This window comes from Canis lupus, chromosome 9 (assembly GCF_048164855.1).
Source record: "Canis lupus baileyi chromosome 9, mCanLup2.hap1, whole genome shotgun sequence".
Taxonomy (NCBI): Eukaryota; Metazoa; Chordata; class Mammalia; order Carnivora; family Canidae; genus Canis; species Canis lupus.
Genome location: NC_132846.1, coordinates 54573454 through 54592193, shown reverse-complemented (window position 1 = coordinate 54592193; position 18740 = coordinate 54573454). Strand labels below are relative to the sequence as shown.

The 18740-nt window shown below is 35.4% G+C and overlaps 1 protein-coding gene across 23 annotated transcripts in view; it reads left to right on the top strand.

The window, feature by feature from the left end:
* The window catches only part of CEP128 (centrosomal protein 128), a 394114-nt gene that overhangs the window by 161362 nt on the left and 214012 nt on the right, over window positions 1-18740 (top strand). For all 23 annotated transcript variants that reach the window (XR_012036993.1, XR_012036992.1, XR_012036994.1 and 20 more), the window contains 2 exons: window positions 1433-1609; window positions 6219-6278. Coding sequence is in view for 19 of the 23 variants with exons in the window: in XM_072839553.1 (XP_072695654.1) it covers window positions 1433-1609; window positions 6219-6278 (237 nt within the window). In the remaining 4 variants the exon portion in view is untranslated. The remainder of the gene's footprint in view (window positions 1-1432; window positions 1610-6218; window positions 6279-18740) is intronic.

The following is an 18740-nucleotide window of genomic DNA, read 5'->3' as shown; positions in this document are numbered from 1 at the left end:
GCCTTCCCATCCAGATTGGTCTGCAGGGAGAATATATACAGGTTATGCTGACACGAACGTTCTGATCCATATGGCAGTTATGCTCCTCATTGTAAACTGATGTAGTTAATTGAGTGGCATTCTAGTTTGTGCATTAGTCTCTTGTGAGCTTACTGTTACTCTTTTGCTGAAAGATGATTCCACTCAGGGTACCAGATCCAGTTTCTAAGTTTATAAAGCTGAGATACAAGCCGGGAGGATGTAGTCATCAAGATAAATACTATCTCTTAGCTACCAGCCCCATTTTCAAATAGTGCAGCTTCAGGCAGTGTTGTACACATCACATGTGGTTGGAGAGACATATGAAGGCATATTTGAGTAGCCGCAAGTAGTTGAAATATGAGAGTGGGAAGGAGGGAGGTGTGAGGCTGGAGGGAAGGGCAGAAGACAGTTTATGAAAGGACAGTCTTGGGCAGAAGGTTTTTCATTCATTTTTTAAAGTAATTTAAGTGGAAAGGAAATATCTTTTGATTCTGCTAAAACACTAGCATGTTCCTTTCCTGATTAACTGAGTAAATGGATCTCTTAATTTCAAGCTGGGTTTTTTTCCTCATAATCTTCTTGCTTGTGTTATATTTACTAGGGTAGGTAAAGAATGATCAGGTTACTGTGTAATGAATGAAAGCAAAGCTAGCTAGCCATGTCTTTGGGGGCCATTCTTTGTACTTATGAATCTAGTGTTTCTGTTATTTTCCTCCAGGTCTGTGCTATACCACTTGAATTTCTCTCGTAATGAAATTGGGCAATCATGACAGAGACTTCCTTTACCTAGAGCAGGCCCCCAAGTCTTTGTAATCTCTTAAAGTGTTCTTAGAAACCTCTTTTCATTAAATATATTTGCTTACTTGAACAGTACCTCTATCTTGCCTTTATCAAATTTACATGACTCAAAGCATTTATGCAGTATGACACATTTGCAAACTTAGGCTTTCTAAAGCCTATATTTTGATGAGATAAGATAGTAATAGGCATTTATTTCTGAAAGGAAACTCACAATCTTATTTTTATTTTACTTTTTCCAGTGTTTCGCTGATATTTATTGAAAGCTTAAAGTCTGTTCATGGCATCAGCTTTTACTCTCCGACCCATTAATGATATTATATTATTAAAATGTAAAGGATTTTTTTTAAACTTCATTTTTTTTTTTTTTTGGTAACAGAATTACTTTAATTTTCTTTGCCAAGCATCCACTCTCCCAGTTCCTCAGTGCCCTTTTTCTGAATTCTCTGTGATTTGACCTCAATTGATGAGTAGGCAGCACATTTTATTTTAATGAAGTAAAGAGACAGAGTCAGATCTGTTTACTACTGTAGTCTTTTGAGTTGGTTGTACAGATATTACAAGCGTTTTTTGCCTTAATAATTAACTCTTTTTTTGCTTATTGATGTTTTAGGAAAAACACATAAGCAATGAAGAAGAGCAGTTAAGGAGGATGGAAGAGGCCAGATTGCAGCTCAAGGATCAACTTCTTTGCCTGGAGACTGAACAGGAATCCATTCTTGGTGTCATAGGAAAGGAAATTGATGCAGCTTGTAAAACCTTCTCCAGGGACTCAATGGAGAAATTGAAAGTAATTATGAGTTCTCATTGTGCCTTTCAGTTAGTTTCCTAGTACATAATTATAATAAGATTTTAATGCATAGTTACATGGTATTCACATTTTTATTATGAAAAGTTTTATGAAACAAAGTAACACCTTGTGCTTTTTTAGAATGTGATACTATATCTATTGCACAGTCCTGGAAGAGAAAGTGTTCCATTAATTCATTGAATTGCCTCTATCACTCTGAGAAGATGTCTTATGAGAGAGGCAACAGTTCTGACTAGAAAAATATCCTTGGAATCTAAAGGTTTTCATTATCACAGGCCATTTTTGTTGTCGTTAGTGTATGACTGGCCAACATCTATTGAGTGCTAGTTATAGTACAGATACTGTGGTAGCTACAGTGTATGATTCTTTCCCTTAACCCCTAAAACCACCATGTCCTTTAAGTACTCTGATTAAATCCATTTTAGACAAGAGAAAGTAAGGCTTAGGGAGGTTAAGCAACTTGCCTCTGGCCATGTGTCTTCTTAAAGGTTAGAACCAGGACTTTAAACTTTGGGACTCTAACTCTGGAGGTTAAGCACATGACCCCTATGCTATTTGCCTTCCCTTATCAGAGCAATTATACTTGTTTTTTTCTATCTTTAAAATGGAATATTGCTATTCAATTTACAGTTCTAATGGAATGATAAATAAAAAGAATTGATCATATATATTCCTAATTCCATAAAGGCAAGCATCTCCTTTGTTCTAGGTCATAGTACCACTATGTTGCATTGTGTGGCTTTGATATAGTGGGATCATAACTTGTTATCATTTAGCCATCAATTACCCTGTATTTATGCAATGAGATGGCAGGACTCAAATTATAGTGTTATGCCTAAGGCCTTTTTAGTTTTTAATACTTTCCAGGTGTTTCTTCTATTTATTTTGTCATTTATCTTTTTCCTCATAAAAAATGATCTTCCCTTTTTGTTTTTCCTGCTACTTTCTCTTCTTTTTTCCTATTCTCCCTTATCCTTGCTCCCCCACCCCCATATGGTGTTTTAAAGAAAATAAAACTATAATTCTACTCTTGCAATGCGAGGTACCTTAGGATTCATCTTTAACAGAAATATTTCAGTGGATAGAATTTGGTGGAGTTGATGGAAGTTCTACATTTTTAAAAAGGCCTAGATGTCATTTTGAGAGGACTGTGAGGCAAATATGAGAAGTAATTGGCTTTAGAGGAAAAACTCTTTCAGTTTTGTTATAGGGCCTGTTATAATGATGGTTTATTCGTTTTCCTGTCTGCTGCTGCTTTTTTTTATTTAAGACTTGTCATGTTTACCTATATTTAAAGGATGTGTGGCCTTAAGATCCTAATTTCATCTAAAAAAGCACATATTAACAATGAAATATTTATTCTATATTTAAGTATTTGTGTCAGGATGGCTTATTTTCAGTTAGAGATGTAGAAATGGAATCATTTGGATCATGGTATAAGATATATAAGCCTTGCTATGGGCAATTACAGGCTGAAACATAGTGAGTAGATAGCAGATTGCTTAAATATTTTATTTCTTTTTGAGGAACAAATTATCCCTCCAACATATTCCAAAAAACACCCTATTTTTTAATAGGCTTTCAGGAAAGCACTGATTTTGGTAATGGGTCTTTACACTTCTTTCCCTAGGGAAAGACTAATTCCATCCAAGTGATGAGTGGAAAGTAAATCTAAAAAAATAAGAAATTCTATTAAGTTTTTTTTTTTTTTTTTTAAGAGTACACTGGTTTTTGTTGTGGGTCTCTTTCTGTTAGTAACTTCTGTTGTTACCTTCCTACAAACTTGGGAGAAAAATGAATACCCAAGAATATAACATTTGCATTCACTTCAAATAAACCACTCAAGGTGTTGTTTTTTTATTTTTTTTATTTATTTTATTTTTTTATTTTTTTATTATTTATGATAGTCACACGGGGAGAGAGAGAGAGAGAGAGAGGCAGAGACACAGGCAGAGGGAGAAGCAGGCTCCATGCACCGGGAGCCCGACGTGGGATTCGATCCTGGGTCTCCAGGATCGTGCCCTGGGCCAAAGGCAGGTGCCAAACCGCTGCGCCACCCAGGGATCCCTCAAGGTGTTGTTAAAATAAAATTAGTTCTATGCTTTATAGTTCAGAGATCTAAGGGAGAGTGGTGGTCCTTATAAAATGTTTTAAAAAATGAAATAATTCCAATTATTCTTTGTCATTTGTTAATTTTGAAATATTGCTCATGAAATTTTTAGCCACTTTATGTAGAGAGTGACAGCTATGAAATGAATTGGATAATAGATATGTACCAAATGAGCCTGAGAAAAGTCCTTGGGAGTATTGATATTATTTCTAATTACCATTTTCTTTCTCCAGCCACCATATTTATTACTTATTCCACTTTAGTAAATGCATGTAGTGTTTGAAAACTAAAGGACACTTAATAAGCCATCACTATTATAAAACAATTAGGAAAGTGTCTGAATTAAAGTTACATCATTTTTGCAGACCAATCTTTGGTGATTGAAGAGCTTTACTCCTAACACTTGATCTGAGTACTCACTCATTTGTAGCGCATAAAAGGATAGGATAAGACAGATGGAAGCTCAAATTGTATCTCTCCAAATTGCTAATGTCTGACCTTGGACAATTTATGCATTTTTTTCTTCTGTAAGAATTCATGTCCCATTTATAAGTTGGCTTATTTTGAGGATGAAGTAAAATAAGATATATAAGGTGCATATTATGGAATGAAATATTTTGCACTTATTGAATACTCAACTAATTCTAGCTATCATTATTATGTAGTGCCTTTTTTGGTCATATATTCATATATATATTTATATATTCATGTATATACAGCTTTTATTTTAACTTATTTTAAAAGATTTTATTTGAGAGAGAGAGAGAGAGAGAGAGAGAATGAGCACTAGGGAAAGGGGGGCAGAGAGAGAAGCAGACTGCCTGCTGAGCAGGGAGCCTGATGTAGGAGTTCCATCACAGGACCCTGGGATCATGACCTGAACCAAAGGTAGGTGTCTAACTGACTGAACCACCTAGGCATCCCTCTTTCTTTTAACTTTTTATGACAAATTGTTGTTATAGTGTTCTTGTCATAATAGACCTTGAAGTCTATTTCCTGATGATGACATCTTTATATGCAGTTAGTAGTATTAATAATGTTCTATGTGTCAGACACTGTGCTAACCCTTGTTTTATTTAATTTATACTTTGGCCTTATGAGGTCATTTGCCTACTTTACAGATGATAATCTGCAGCTTAGAGAAATTAAGTCACACCACTTGTAAGTGTATGAGGCTGTTCTCTTAAGCACAAACTATATATAAATTTGTGAAAAAAAATCATAAAATATGAACATTCCTTATACTCATATCAAATTATTTTAGACTTGAGCACTAGATCTTTAGTCACTGAAGTTTTATTGAAACTACAACACAGATGAATGGGAAAGAATAATAAAAACATATCATAATCAGTGACAATCAATGACAGATGGGATGCTTACAAATAACAGAGTTCAAAGAGGAAAAAAAAACACTGAGCTAAAGTGTTTAGGCAGGATTTCACTGAAGGCAGGGAGGCATGAAATTTGGATGGTGAGAAAAATGGAGGAGAGAAAAGTTGGATATAAGATTACAGCACAGCACTCTTGTTTATGGCATATGGTCAGCATTATTATACGTTCATAATGTGTCTAAATGCATTACCTAATGATATTCCTTAGGGGAGTGATGTGCACACAGATCAGGAAATATGGAAATACTTGAGAATAGGAATAGATGTCTCTTGCAAAGTAATAGGCTTTTTTAAGCAGAAAATTTCTAGAGAGGGGTCCTTTGAAAATATCACAGGTAGCCCTTGTTTCAAAGAAGGTAGGAACACAGAAAAAATTTTGTGTTACAATCATTAAATCCCTGACAAACTTTGAGCACCATTTTATTAGTAATACGGCAGAACCAGATGGAGAAGGATTTTATAAATGAGTTGGTGTGAAGGAAATCAAGGTAGCTGATATAGACAACCTACTTATTGTAGGATTTTGTTACCATCATGAAATATAAAGCAATGTTTGCACAAAGTCATGTTGATTAGTTTCTGTCAGTTCTACAGAAACATTAATGAGACAAAATGGCCCTCATAGTATGAAATTAAAGAAGGATAAATGAGACAAAGAATTAAATTTCCGTGTAATTACATCTAACCCACTGTGAAATATATTATGTGGAACAAGACTGAGGGAAAGAAAGAAACAAAAATGAAGTGTAGTGGTTTAATTGAGGCTGCTTGCCAGAACTCTGTGGAATCAGCCTCTGGAGGTTCTAGCAATGCCAACACTTGAGACTTGATTCATGTTGCTGTATTTGAGCTAAATATTTACTGTCAACGCATACATACATACATATATGCATACATGTGTATGTAAATAGACATATTAGATAAATGGTGGTTTGGAATTGGTTGCGTACTTGATATGAACTGTTTTCTTTTTAAACTTTTAAATTTAGAGACTAAACTTTTAGATGTTATGATGAAAAATTTCACTTATGTAGGTTCATTTCAGAGAAAATTCTACTTAATAGACTGTTTCCTTTTTTTGTAGGTTTTTTCATCTGGTCCTGACATTAACTATGACCCACATCGCTGGTTAGCAGAAAGCAAGGTAATTTATCTTTAAATCCTAAAGTTACTATAATATTTATGACCTTCAAGGTGTCTTATTTGGGCTAGCCATACATTTTGTCATATAACAGGACATACAAAGCTGTTCTGGGAAAGTTATCATTGTCATGCATTTAAGAAACTTCCATGTTCCTTTATTTTAACATTTAAAAAGTAGCTTAACTATATAGGAAGATAATTTACAGAATGAGAGAATAAAGGAAGGTAAAACTGTTGAATTATTAAAACTAGATTATCAGACAAATTCTTCTGCTTTTTCCTTGGGATAGGCAATATCTGGGGAAGTGAACAAAGGTCAGGGCAGGCATAACCAACCTTTATTTACACATAGATGCTTAATATATTTTAGTTCCTGAAGGTAAGCTCAAAGCCTATGAAATCTCCTTGTGGCTCAATCAGATCTCTTCATTGCTCTGGATATCTTGTTTCTTCAGTTACAAAATAGGAAGGGTAAACTTTATTTCTGATGATAACTTTCTTGCTTCATGGTTCTTTGGCATGATGACTTAAATTTAAAGGGCATGTAAGCAAATCTAAATAAAATTGAAGAATTTGCTAATTTTAGCAAAAAATTCCTCTCTATGAGATAATTACCAGCTCTTCTCATATGTCAGATCAACTTGGAAATTCCTTAATTAAAATATGTGGAAAATTGTGACCACGTACAATGTAGATGTCTGTTTATCCAAATATTGTCACCTAAGCACTTGTGTTCCTTCCTGGACTAGTGTTTTTAGTTTTAAGATGCTAAAGTAAAAAATCTTCCATCCCATTTAAATAAGAAAACCAGCTGTACTATAAACATGAACAGTTGTGGTCCAAGTCTTAGGATTTTATTGTAAGAAAGAACTTACAAGTTCATGTCATATTCTAATTTAAAAATATGAGAAAAGTGAGGTTTTAGAAAAGGAATGTGACTTTTCCAGTGCCATATATAAAATGGGAAAAAATAAATAAAATGGGAAAATAGATTGCATGTTAGACTCACAATTAATGTTTTTACCATTGTGTGTATTACTGTGTAAAGTTTTCATTCAACTACGATTTATTGATTGTATACTTCTTTTGTGTATAGACATGAGAGGTATAAGTAAGCCATGAAAATTAAGGAAAATGAAAATGTATACAAATTTTTAAAAATCCTTAATATGTATTATATTATTATAGAAGTATGTAAACATTGACAAGGAAACACAAGAGGAGGAAGAATTGACTCTGACATTTGTCCTAGGAGAATAGGAGGATATGATCCTACGGTCATGTTACAGAAGGTTTCTATAAATTTATAGTGCAAAATGAAGTATTTAAACTTGATCATACAAAAAAACATGCAGAAGTTCTTCAGTTGGCTAATTAGAGGTATAATAATAGGAAGAAGTTGAGGATGTCTCAGTGAACACAGATAATGACCTGAGCTTGGTGAGTAAAGTACAGGTGGGAGGTGGGGGAAAGACAGGGCCTTCACCTTTGAAGACCAGCTGCACATAAAAGAAACCTCTTTAAAACACACATATACATACACACACCATTCTAAATAACAAACTAACAGTATTATGATTGACCATTGAAATTTACCCAACCTTGTAAAATTTTCCTCCTACTTTAAGTATAGTGATGCTGTTCATTCCTGACTGTTTTTGATAAAACCAAATGCAAACTTGTATTTATGCCACCTGCATAGGAAATTCAGAATATACATGTTTTTCTGTCTCAGAAATTTTGGGCTAGAAACTTGTATTGTGCATTAGTAAAGCATTTCTCTTTTCTCTTTTTCCCGACTCAATTCTGACAACAAGAGCAATGTACTTGGAATTTTCTTTCAAGTTAAAATCTTTATCATTTCTGAATAGAAAGCTTTCACTGCTGTTGTTCAGTTAAATTATGAGAGCCAGAGATGACTCTTAATCATAGCTCTTTAATTTGGGAGCTAGTGAGCAGTTTTCCCTTATCATTTAATGGGATTGAACTTCTGATCAGACGAGTTTTAATACTGCATGAGACAAGTGTTCCTCTACAGTGTAAGAGGGTCATGATAAGCAATACCACGCTGACCAACTGACTAAGGAGGAATTGAATCTATTTACTAGAAAGATGGTTTAGGTTATTGATGGGCTACAATACTGTAATTCCCATGAACTATGACTGGACAGCTCTATAAGTATTGAAGATAAGATCTGAAATCAGAGGACAAAACTATATGGAAAGTAGAATTGCTGTTCAGCTAGTCCATGCTGACTTTTTGCAGTGTTAGAAGGACCTCTCAGGGCATTTGGTAATTGTTTTCATAAATCTGCCAAATGAATTTCTTCTGTTAGTGTTAATCCTGGAAGAAGTAGAGGATTGGGTGAGGATAGTGTCACTGTTGCTTTGCTGGCATTGGTTGTGTAATATAAATATGAAGCCCAACTAAGAGTTAGGCCAGGCTTACAGATAAGATAACCACAGAATGGTTAAGAACAATACATTACAGGGAGGAAGAGGATTGAGATAGTCATTAGGGAATACCAGGCAAGCAGTTCCCATAGATCAGGGATTTGTTTTTGTCATAAATCCCAACAAGGCATTTAGAGGCCAAATTTTATTCAGTTTAACAGAGAATTTACTGAATAGCTAGTATGTCCCAGATGCTATATTACATGCTGTGGGCATAATAATGAATTTGGCATGATCCTTCCCCTTGAGGAACATTTTTCTCTAGAAAAGCTGACACTTACGTTGATAATTTCAAAATTATCTGTAAGAGCTGTGATACAGGTGTGCAGAAGCTGATATGGATTCTGATCCCTCAGATGAATCTTAAAGCTGGCCAGAAAAAGAAGACAGACCATGCATGCAGAGTAAGCAATTGTAGGAATGGTATGGAAAGAGAAACAGCATAGTAAATGCAATTCTTTGCAAATCCCAAGTGGTTTGGCAGTACTACAATATGAGAGCATGAGGCAGAGAATGGCAGGGATGAGACTCTAGAAAGAGGTGGAGAATAGGTCCAAGAAGAGCATTATATGCCATTTTAAAAGATTGACTTCAGTTCTACATTTAGAGGGGGAACTAACTACAATGGATATTTGAACCAGATCGTGATATATTCCTATTTCAGAAACATTGCTCTGTTAGTGATGTAAAAGATGGATTAGAGCTGGGAAGATCAAAGGCAGGAAGACCAGTTAAGAGGTCTTTGGGTGAGACCAATGTCTCTGGGGTGAAAGTCCACAAACTAAGGAAATTGTAGAGATTCAGAGGAAAGGACAGACTGGAGTAATGTTTTGGTGATAATACACAAGAGATATTTAATATCATATCAGATGGAGTGATAGAGAAGGAGATGTCTAGGATTTTTAAGACAAATTAGAAGATACTCTCTCAGTTTGGTTTCTGAATAGATGGGCATATGGTGTCCTAGATGGGCAAGCTAGCAGAAGTATTGAAAGAGTTTCTAGCCCTGGGGTTGATATCCAGAAAGTCCTATTTGGACAGGAAGCAGGAAGAAAGGCAAAGACCAGAGTTTAGTTTCAAACCATAGAAAGAAACGGGAAGTAGCAGACATTGACAGAAAATGCAGACATATTATCAAAGTTAGAGCAGGCAGGCACTCTCAGGATGGAACAATGATGCTACAGATTATCACTTGATCTCAGATCTTAAGGTATCATTTTATGATAGCAAATAAAAGAAAAACTGGTGTCAACTGCTCTTTAGCACAAGGCAGGATCCTGAGTGCTCTGTTGTTTACAGAAGAGCACATTTAGTTTTGAGAGTCTAATACTAATTTCCTTAAGATACAAAAAGGTAAATTTATATGCTTCTTCAGCTGTAAAGAGATCTTCCTTCTTCACCATTATCCCATTTATTCTCCTCTTCCGTTAGTCTGTAAGCTTCATGAGGGAAGGTCTATGTCCATCCAGCCTGTTCCTCATTGCATCTTAAGCACTTAACCACAGTACCTACCTAAATGCTCAATAAACATTTTTTGAAAAAGAGTAATTATCTTAGGAATGCTACATTTTCCTACTCAGGTTACTTCTTCAGCTTAAATATTACAAAAGAATAAATAGCAAGCAGATTAGATTCAGTAAATTTATTAACTCTCAAATATTGTTTCATTTGATCAGAATTATAAGCTTTTAAGATTATATAGATAAGAAATACACTTCCAAATTATATGGGGATTTTCCTTATTACTCTGTTTAGTATCATTTCAAAGAGTCATACTTTTAATTGTATGATGTGTTCTAGGTGTTGCCTTTTCTTGCCATTTTTGGAATATTATAACTGTAGTAGCTTTGGAGATCATGTAGTTTAATTTCGAGAAGGCCCTGGGAATTGTTACTGAGAAGGGTTTAGAACCTTGATCTCTGAATTCTGTGCCAGTGTTTCCTTCCATTGGTTGTATAACCTACATTTGAATATAAATCTTACATTTCTGCATACTGTCTTTGTAGTGATTCAAATTTTTTGTAGCAGTCATCGTGTGAGAAGTATTAGACTCAGTGTATTTAATTCTTGTTGAAGGATGTGAATAATCATCTAATATTTTATCCTTCCAGTATAGACCTCAAAATGAGATACAAAACTCAGTACCTTGATTCATTTGTTGGAAAGATAATTTTAGATTGTGTCCATGGAACATATTCAGTTTAATTGAAGAAAAGTATTTTGTATTTTTAAATATGTACTCTTATGATGGAGATATTTTTTCTTTCTTCTTGAATTGTACTCATAGCTATATAAAAAAGTGGAGAAAATATTAGTAAAAGAATTGTATTTTGAGTTTGATTTGGGTTTGAATTTTGCCCTTTGGGTTTAATTCTTGTTTTAGTGGCTTGGCACATTCTCAAGAATTGCTATCCTCTTCCTTTACCTTTGGTTCTTCTATAAACATTGCCTCTCAAAATTCTTTTTTGAGTTTTGGCAAAAGAAGTATAGTAGTTAAAAGCAGCAAAATTATGGGCCTTAATATAATTGCTAACTCTATCAACTATAATTTTTTTATTTGAATTTTCTGTTTCCCTTGGTTTTAGCTTTGAGTCATTTCTTAATGACTTTAGTATATTATTACACTAAATCTCACTAGAGGATTCTTACAGATTGAAAAGATCATTTTGATTGTTTTACTAGATACTTATACCCACCTAATTGCAAGTTGTCAACTATGAAGGTTAAAAAAAAAACTGCCTTATTTAGAAATTCTTTCTCTATTTTAGTTTATTTAGCAGTACTTGATGTAGTTAAATAAATGAGCCTATTATGTAATCTTTAAGATGCTCTTGTGAGTGGTTAATAGAATGATGTTTGCACTGTGATTAATAGCCTTGTCAGCTAATTATTATTTGGAATTGGTGAAGTTATTCCTATACTGTTTCTGTAAGACACTTAATGAAAGACGTTGAGTGTTTCTCTAACAAATACTGATTCTCATAATTGACTATTGGTTGATTAAATTTCCATAAGTTGATATTTTGATTTGTAGGATTAATAATATATTCTGCTTACATATTCAATTCATAACAAGTATCGTATCTATAACCTATTTTTAAATTTTGTATGTCAATGGAATAAAGCCTTTTTAGGAATAAACTGAAGCCATAGGTCATGTTATATTAGTCTGCTCGGGCCGCCATAATAAAATACCACAGACCGAGTGACTTAAACAACAATCATTTATTTTTTCACAGTTCTGGAGTCTGGATGTCCAAGATCAAGGTGCCAGGGTCAGTTTTTGGTGAAGCCTCTTGTAGATGGCCACTTTCCATGTAGGGGGAGGGGCATTTGGGGGTTGGGAGTATTACTGGAAGAATTGGAAGTGTCAGGAGACAGTGTCTCTTCCTCTTTCTATAAGGACACCATTCCTATAGGATTAGGGCCCTTCTTAGTAGTAATCCTACTTAACTTTTATTGACTACCTCCCTAGAGGCCCTATCTTCAAATACAGTCACACTGAGGATTACAATTTCAACATATGAACTTGAGGGGGACACAATTAGTCCATAACACATATCTGACTTGATTAATGCTTTCTTTCCAAGATTTTTTTGTGGTGTTGTTTTGCTTTTACCAGAACCAGTAGGATTATTGTTGTGACATAACAGATTTGTTGTTTCTCCATTATCAACCCTTAACAATGGTACTGAGCCCAGGCCACTGATTGTGATGGAATAAGCAGGAAATCCTTGAGAAAAGGGAAATGTGCAGTTATTTTCTAAATTTGCATTTAAATCACTGGGCAAGAACAGATTAAACTGAGTGATTTGAAACTGATGGGTCCCCAGGGATCACATTGAACCACATTGATTTAAAAAAAAATAGAATTGGTAGTGAACATTTAAAAAAATCATCCAATTACATAATTACAGCATGGAATTTGTTTTCCTTTTGAGGTAGCACAAGAAGATCTGATAACATAGGGTTTCATTCTTTTGTGATAGGAGATTTGGAGCTGAGAACCATGGACACAGTCACATTAGAAGGTGTATCCTTCCATCCATGGTTGTATTTTTATAATCCAAACCAGTAGTGTTCTGATCCTAAATGTGTTGCTTTTGAATGTTCATTTAAGTTTCTTAACATAGTGATACTAAAAAAATCTTGGATATTTTTAAGATACTTTATTTTTCTGTATTATTACTTAAATGAAAGGTGCAACCTCTTTACAGGAACTTAACAGCATCTAATAATTCATTTAATTGCATGTGTCCTGTCCTCATTATGTGCAGAACACTGTATTAATTTTAGTTTGTATGTGCCCAAACATGAACACACATCCATTCCCAAGATGCTTTAAATTGAAGTATTTTAAAATTCTTGAGGATTTAGTATATCAAATTCTTTAATATATAAGGATAAATATGTGCGTGTTTTAGGTGCCAAATAAGCAGCAAAAAGACTTGATTGAAAATATATCTTTTCCAGAAACTGTACTTCTGACCTTTCCCTTTTCCCTTGCATCATGCCAATAATAATATGATACTACTAGGGCTTTTCAGCTTATTTATTTTTCTTGAGTAACTGGTAAAGTTTGATGAAGTGAACAAAAGGTATGATCTGTAGATTCAGATTGTTGTTTTAACATGGAAGCGGCAGCTATTGCATAGACTTCCCTTTCTGTTGCTTAGTTACTATCAATTAATGGATCACTTAAGTAGTAATGTTTTAGAATCATTTTCCTACTGATCTGTATCAAAAATTATTGAGTGAATTGTCTAGAGTAATATTTATTACATAGTACATTGAACATGTTCTCATTTTCAAGATTTTAACAATAGAGGTGTACATAGAATAAATTTAGAATATCTACCCTCATTTCCCTGTTTGTTCCTCTTTCGTTAGTAGGCATAATCACCTTGGTGTTCATATTTTCAGTCATGTTTTGGTTTGGTGGGCTGAGCTGCAGTTGATTTTGACATAGATGTGTATTTTTTTAATTGTCAAATATATCAGTCCCTTCCTCTTGGCAGTCTTTGACACTAAGCATATCCATCTTCTTGTGGTATTTTTATTTTTTTCTTTGGGGTTCTGTCACCCCAGAGTCTTGGATTTTCCTTGCGCCTCTCCAATTTCTTCTTCTCAGCTTTATTTTTAGGGTTCTCTTCTGTTCATCTCTTTGAAACTCTCCTCTCTCTTCTATAAACACTCTAAGCTGTTTGATCTGTTCCTATGCCTTGAGTGTCCTCTATACTGTTGATTCTTCAGTCTCTATCTCTTGTCCATATCTCTTCAGCTTTAGATCTGCACAGCCAATCCGTCATTCACACTTCTGTGTCTTAGTCCTAACAACTTCAGCTTATTCCAATTTCATGTTAACTTTTTAACCTCTAAATCTTTGCTTCTAGGATTCTTCTTTCACGGTTTCTTAAGCTGGAAACTTGAACATCAATACTGATGCCTTTCTCTCCTTTACCCCAACACTTAAATCTCAAGTATACATGCACACACTTGGGCCCATTCCTTACCATTTTCTCTTGTTTAAATGTTAGTAACAGTTTCTTGAGTTCTAGCCTCCAATATGGGCTCCACTCTATATACATAGAGCATGCTTTCTAAACAGTCCAGTTCACATCCTTGTGTCTCATATTGTGGTTAGATGGAGTTGGTGCTATCTCACTCACCTTCACCTTTGTTTTTTGTTTTTTTTTTAAGATTTTATTTATTCATTCATGAGAGACAGAGAGAGAGGGAGAAGCAGAGACACAGGCAGAGGGAGAAGCAGGCTCCCTGCAGGGAGCCTGACGTGGGACTCGATCCCGGGTCTCCAGGATCAGGCCCTGGGCCCAGGGCAGGCACTAAACCACTGAGCCACCCGGGCTGCCCTCACCTTTGACCCTATATTCTACCTCAGTGCTTTATTTAGAGAAGAATTGTAGTAGAATTTGCTTCTTTTATCTGGCAAAGAGTTAATTATGTTTTCTGGTTTCCTGTCCTAAGGAAGCTTTTTATCTCTTTGTATTTGCATTGATATTTTAAAATGGATATTGGGAAGTGAAGCAATCTTTTTTTTTTTTTTTTTAAAGATTGTATTAATTAGAGAAAAAGAGAGTGCACATGAGTAGGGGGAGCAGCAGTGGCAGAGGGAGAAGCAGACTCCCTGCTGAGCAGGGAGCCTGACACTTGGTTGGATCCCAGGACCCTGGGATTGTAACCTGAGCCAAAGGCAGACACTTAACCAACTGATCCACCCAAGCACCCCATTAAAAAAAATTATTTGAGAGAGAGCACGAGCTGGGAGGTAGGGTGGGTAGAGAGGCAGAGGGAGAAGCAGACTCTGCTGAGTAGAGAGCCCAATGTGGGGCTCAATCCGAGGACCCTGGGATCATGACCTGAGCAGACACTTAACTGACTAAGCCACCCAGGTGCCCCCAAAATGAAGCAGTCTTAATTAAAGTTTTGCAATCATAATTGGAAGTCCACAGCTCAGTTTCAGTTGAGGACTTCCTGTATTTACCCAGTGGCATTCAGATAAGACAGAGCCCTATAAATTATGTAGCAGGTAGTAGAGCCAAGTCTCATCTCTGCAGGGAGGTTTAATTTTAGCTTTATTTTCTGACCCTTCTTATTTCTCCTCTCCCTTTTGTTTTTGTTCTTTTTTTGTTGTTGTTGTTAAATAACAGCTGCATTGAGTATAATTCACATACCATACAATTTACCTCTTTAGAATGTACCATTCAGTAGTTTTTAGTATATTCACAGAAGTGTGAGGCCATACCCACAATGAATTTTAGAACATTTTATCACTCCAAAAAGAAAACATGGACCCTTTAGCCATCACCTCCCAGATCTGTGCATCCTATTCATCCCCTCCACAACCCTGGTCAACAAGTAATCTGCTTTCTATCTCTGTAGATTTGCCAGTTCTGGACAATTGCTATAAATGGAATCATACAACATGTGGTCCTTTATGAATGTCTTCTTTCATTTAGCAAAATGTTTTCAAGGTTCATCTATATTGTAGCATGTATCAGTATTTCATTTCCTTGTTAAATAATAGTCCATCATATGGATATACCACATTTTATTCATCCATTTATCAGTTGATGTTTCTGGGGTTATTTCCATTTCTTCGCTCTCATGAATAATGCTGCTGTGAACATTCCGGTTCAAGTTTTTTTGGATCAAATGTTTTCATTTCTCTTAAATTAGAATTGCTGGGTTATATGGTAACCATATTTAACCTTTTGAAGAATGGCCAGACTGTTTTCCAAAGTGGCTACATCGGTACACTTTAATCACCATTATATAAGAATTCTAATTTCTCTACACACACCAACAGTTGTTATCAACTGTCTTTTTCATTCTAGCTATCCTGCTGAGTGTGAAATGGAATCTCATCGTGGTTTTGATTTGCATTTCTGTGATGGTTACTGATATTGAGCATCTTTCATGTGATTATTAGCTATTTGTATCTCTTTGAAGAGATGTCTCTTGTTCAACTTGTCTTTTTATTACTGAGTTTTTTATGAATGTTAAATAGTTCTTTCACAGATATATGATTTACAAATATTTTCTTTTATTCAGTGGGTTGTCTTTTCACTGTGTTGATGGTGATCTTTGAAGCACATGTTTTTAATTTTGGTGAAGTACAGTTTATCAGCTTCTTTCATTGATTGCTTGTGCTTTTGGTGTCATATCTAAGAAATCATTGCCAAACCAAGATTACAAAGACTTATGCCTGTGCTTTCTTTTGGGAATCTGCTACTTTTAGTTTTTACATTTAGGTCTTTGATCCATTTTGATTTAATTTTTGTATATGGTATGAAGTATGGGTCCAATTTCATTCTTTTGTATGTGGATATTCAGTAGTCCCAGAACTGTTGGGTTAAAAGACTAATCTTTCCTCAACAAACTGTTTTGGAAGCCCTGTTGAAAATCAGTTTACCATATATGTATGGGTTTATTTCTGGACTCTCAATTTAATTCCATTGATCTATGTCTATCCTAAATGCCAGTACCACATGTCTTGATTACTACAGCTTTCTAGATACCTTTGAAATCAGTTAAGTGTGACTCCTTTGTTTATGTTTTCAACACCTGTTTTTGGCTATTCTGGATCCCTCGAATATCCATATGAAATTTAAGATCACCTTGTCAATTTCCCCAAAGATGCTAGCGAGGATTTTGGTAGGTGTTTCAATTTGTAGATCAGTTTGGGGACTCTTTCTATCTTAAAGATATTAATTTTGTGATGTATGTACATCCATGTACATATGGAGCATCTTCTCATTTCTTTAGGTCTTCTTAAATTTTCTTCGACAGTGCTTTATAGTTTTCAGAGTGTAAGTTTTACAAAGTATGTAAGTATGTTATTAAGTATTCTTTTGATGTTATTAATAAACATGTTTATCTTTTTAACTTTATTTTTGGGGTGATCATGCAAGTGTATAGAAATACATATAATTTATGTATATTGATATTTTTCTATATAATTGCCCTGCCGTAACCTCCTAATACAATGTTAGAAGTGGTGAGAGCAGACATCCTTTTCTTGTTTATGATCTTAGGGAGAAATCTTTCGGTCTCTGTTACGTATGATAATAGTTATGGGTTTTTCATAGATATATTTTTTCAGGTTGAGAAGGTTCTCTTCTGTTCCTAGTTTGCTGAGTGATATTATTGTGAATAGGTGTTGAATTTAGTCATACACCTTTTCTGAACCTTTTGATATGATCACGTGACTTTTGTCCCTAATTCTTACAAGATGTCTGTGGCAGTGGCACTTTGGACCCCAGTTTTCTCAGGCTGCTGTGGCTGAGGTAGAGTGGCTACTCTACCAGTGAGGGGTTGGTGGAGGACGGACTCCCTAGTATCTACACTGCCCTAGCCAGGACATTAGCCTATGCAAATCAGAGCTGTGAAAATGAAGAATCCTAGTGGTTTGCCCTTCTAGTGCAATACCTACTGTTATGATCTGTTTCTACTCATAGCACTTCTGACTCCAGCTATTTTGAGTTTTCCACAGGGGATAATTCTCTAGTTCTCTACAGATACCAATTGGGTGTCCTGCAGTTTAATTCAGCTCTTAACAGGAACTACCCAGAGTTAGTACAGATACCATAGGTTAAGGGCTCATTCCCAATTGCACCCAATTCAGATGCCAGTCACAAGTAGTGGGTACCCAGGTTACCTACACTTCCATCTGACCTGGCAACAAATTAGGGATTCCTATTGCTCTCTCCTCAAGTTTAGTCATTTGCTGTAATGGATCATAGATCTAAGGGAAATACGTTACTTACTGTTAACACTTTACTTATGAAGGACACAAATAGGTAGCCAGATGAAGAGTTTATATGGGGTAAGATCTGCATAGAGTTTGGGGGTATTTCACATTCTTGGCACGTGATGTGTTCATTGACCTGGAAGCTAATCAAATCTCATTGTTCAAGAGTTTTTATAGAACTTGGGGCACCTGGATGGCTCAGTGGTTGAGTATCTATCTACCTTTGGCTCAGTGGTTGAGCATCTGCCTTTGGCTCAGGGCGTTATCCCAGGGTTTTGGGATCAAGTAACGCATCAGGCTCCCAGCAGGGTTCCTGCTTCTCTCTCTGCCCTTATCTTGGCCTCTCTCTGTGTGTCTCTCATGAATAAATAATAAAATCCTTTTTTAAAAAAGAATTTTTATAGAAGTTAATCTCCAGTGGCCCCCTGATTCCCCACTTCCTAGGGGTTTATGGGTAGGGCTGAAAGTTCCAAGTCTCTAATCACCAGTCCCATCCTGAGGCTATCCAGTGACCCTACCCTAAACCACCTAAATAGCACGAACTCTGATGTGATCCAAGCTTGCTATGAATAACACAGGACATTAAGACTCTGGAAGTTCTGAGGACTTTAGGAGCTCTGTGCCAAGATTTAAGAACAAAGACCAAATATCTTTCTTATTATGCCACAATACCATGTAACTTGACTGTGAACTGGGGGAAGAGGGAGTCCTATTGGCAGTACAGAGTAGAGCTTTTGT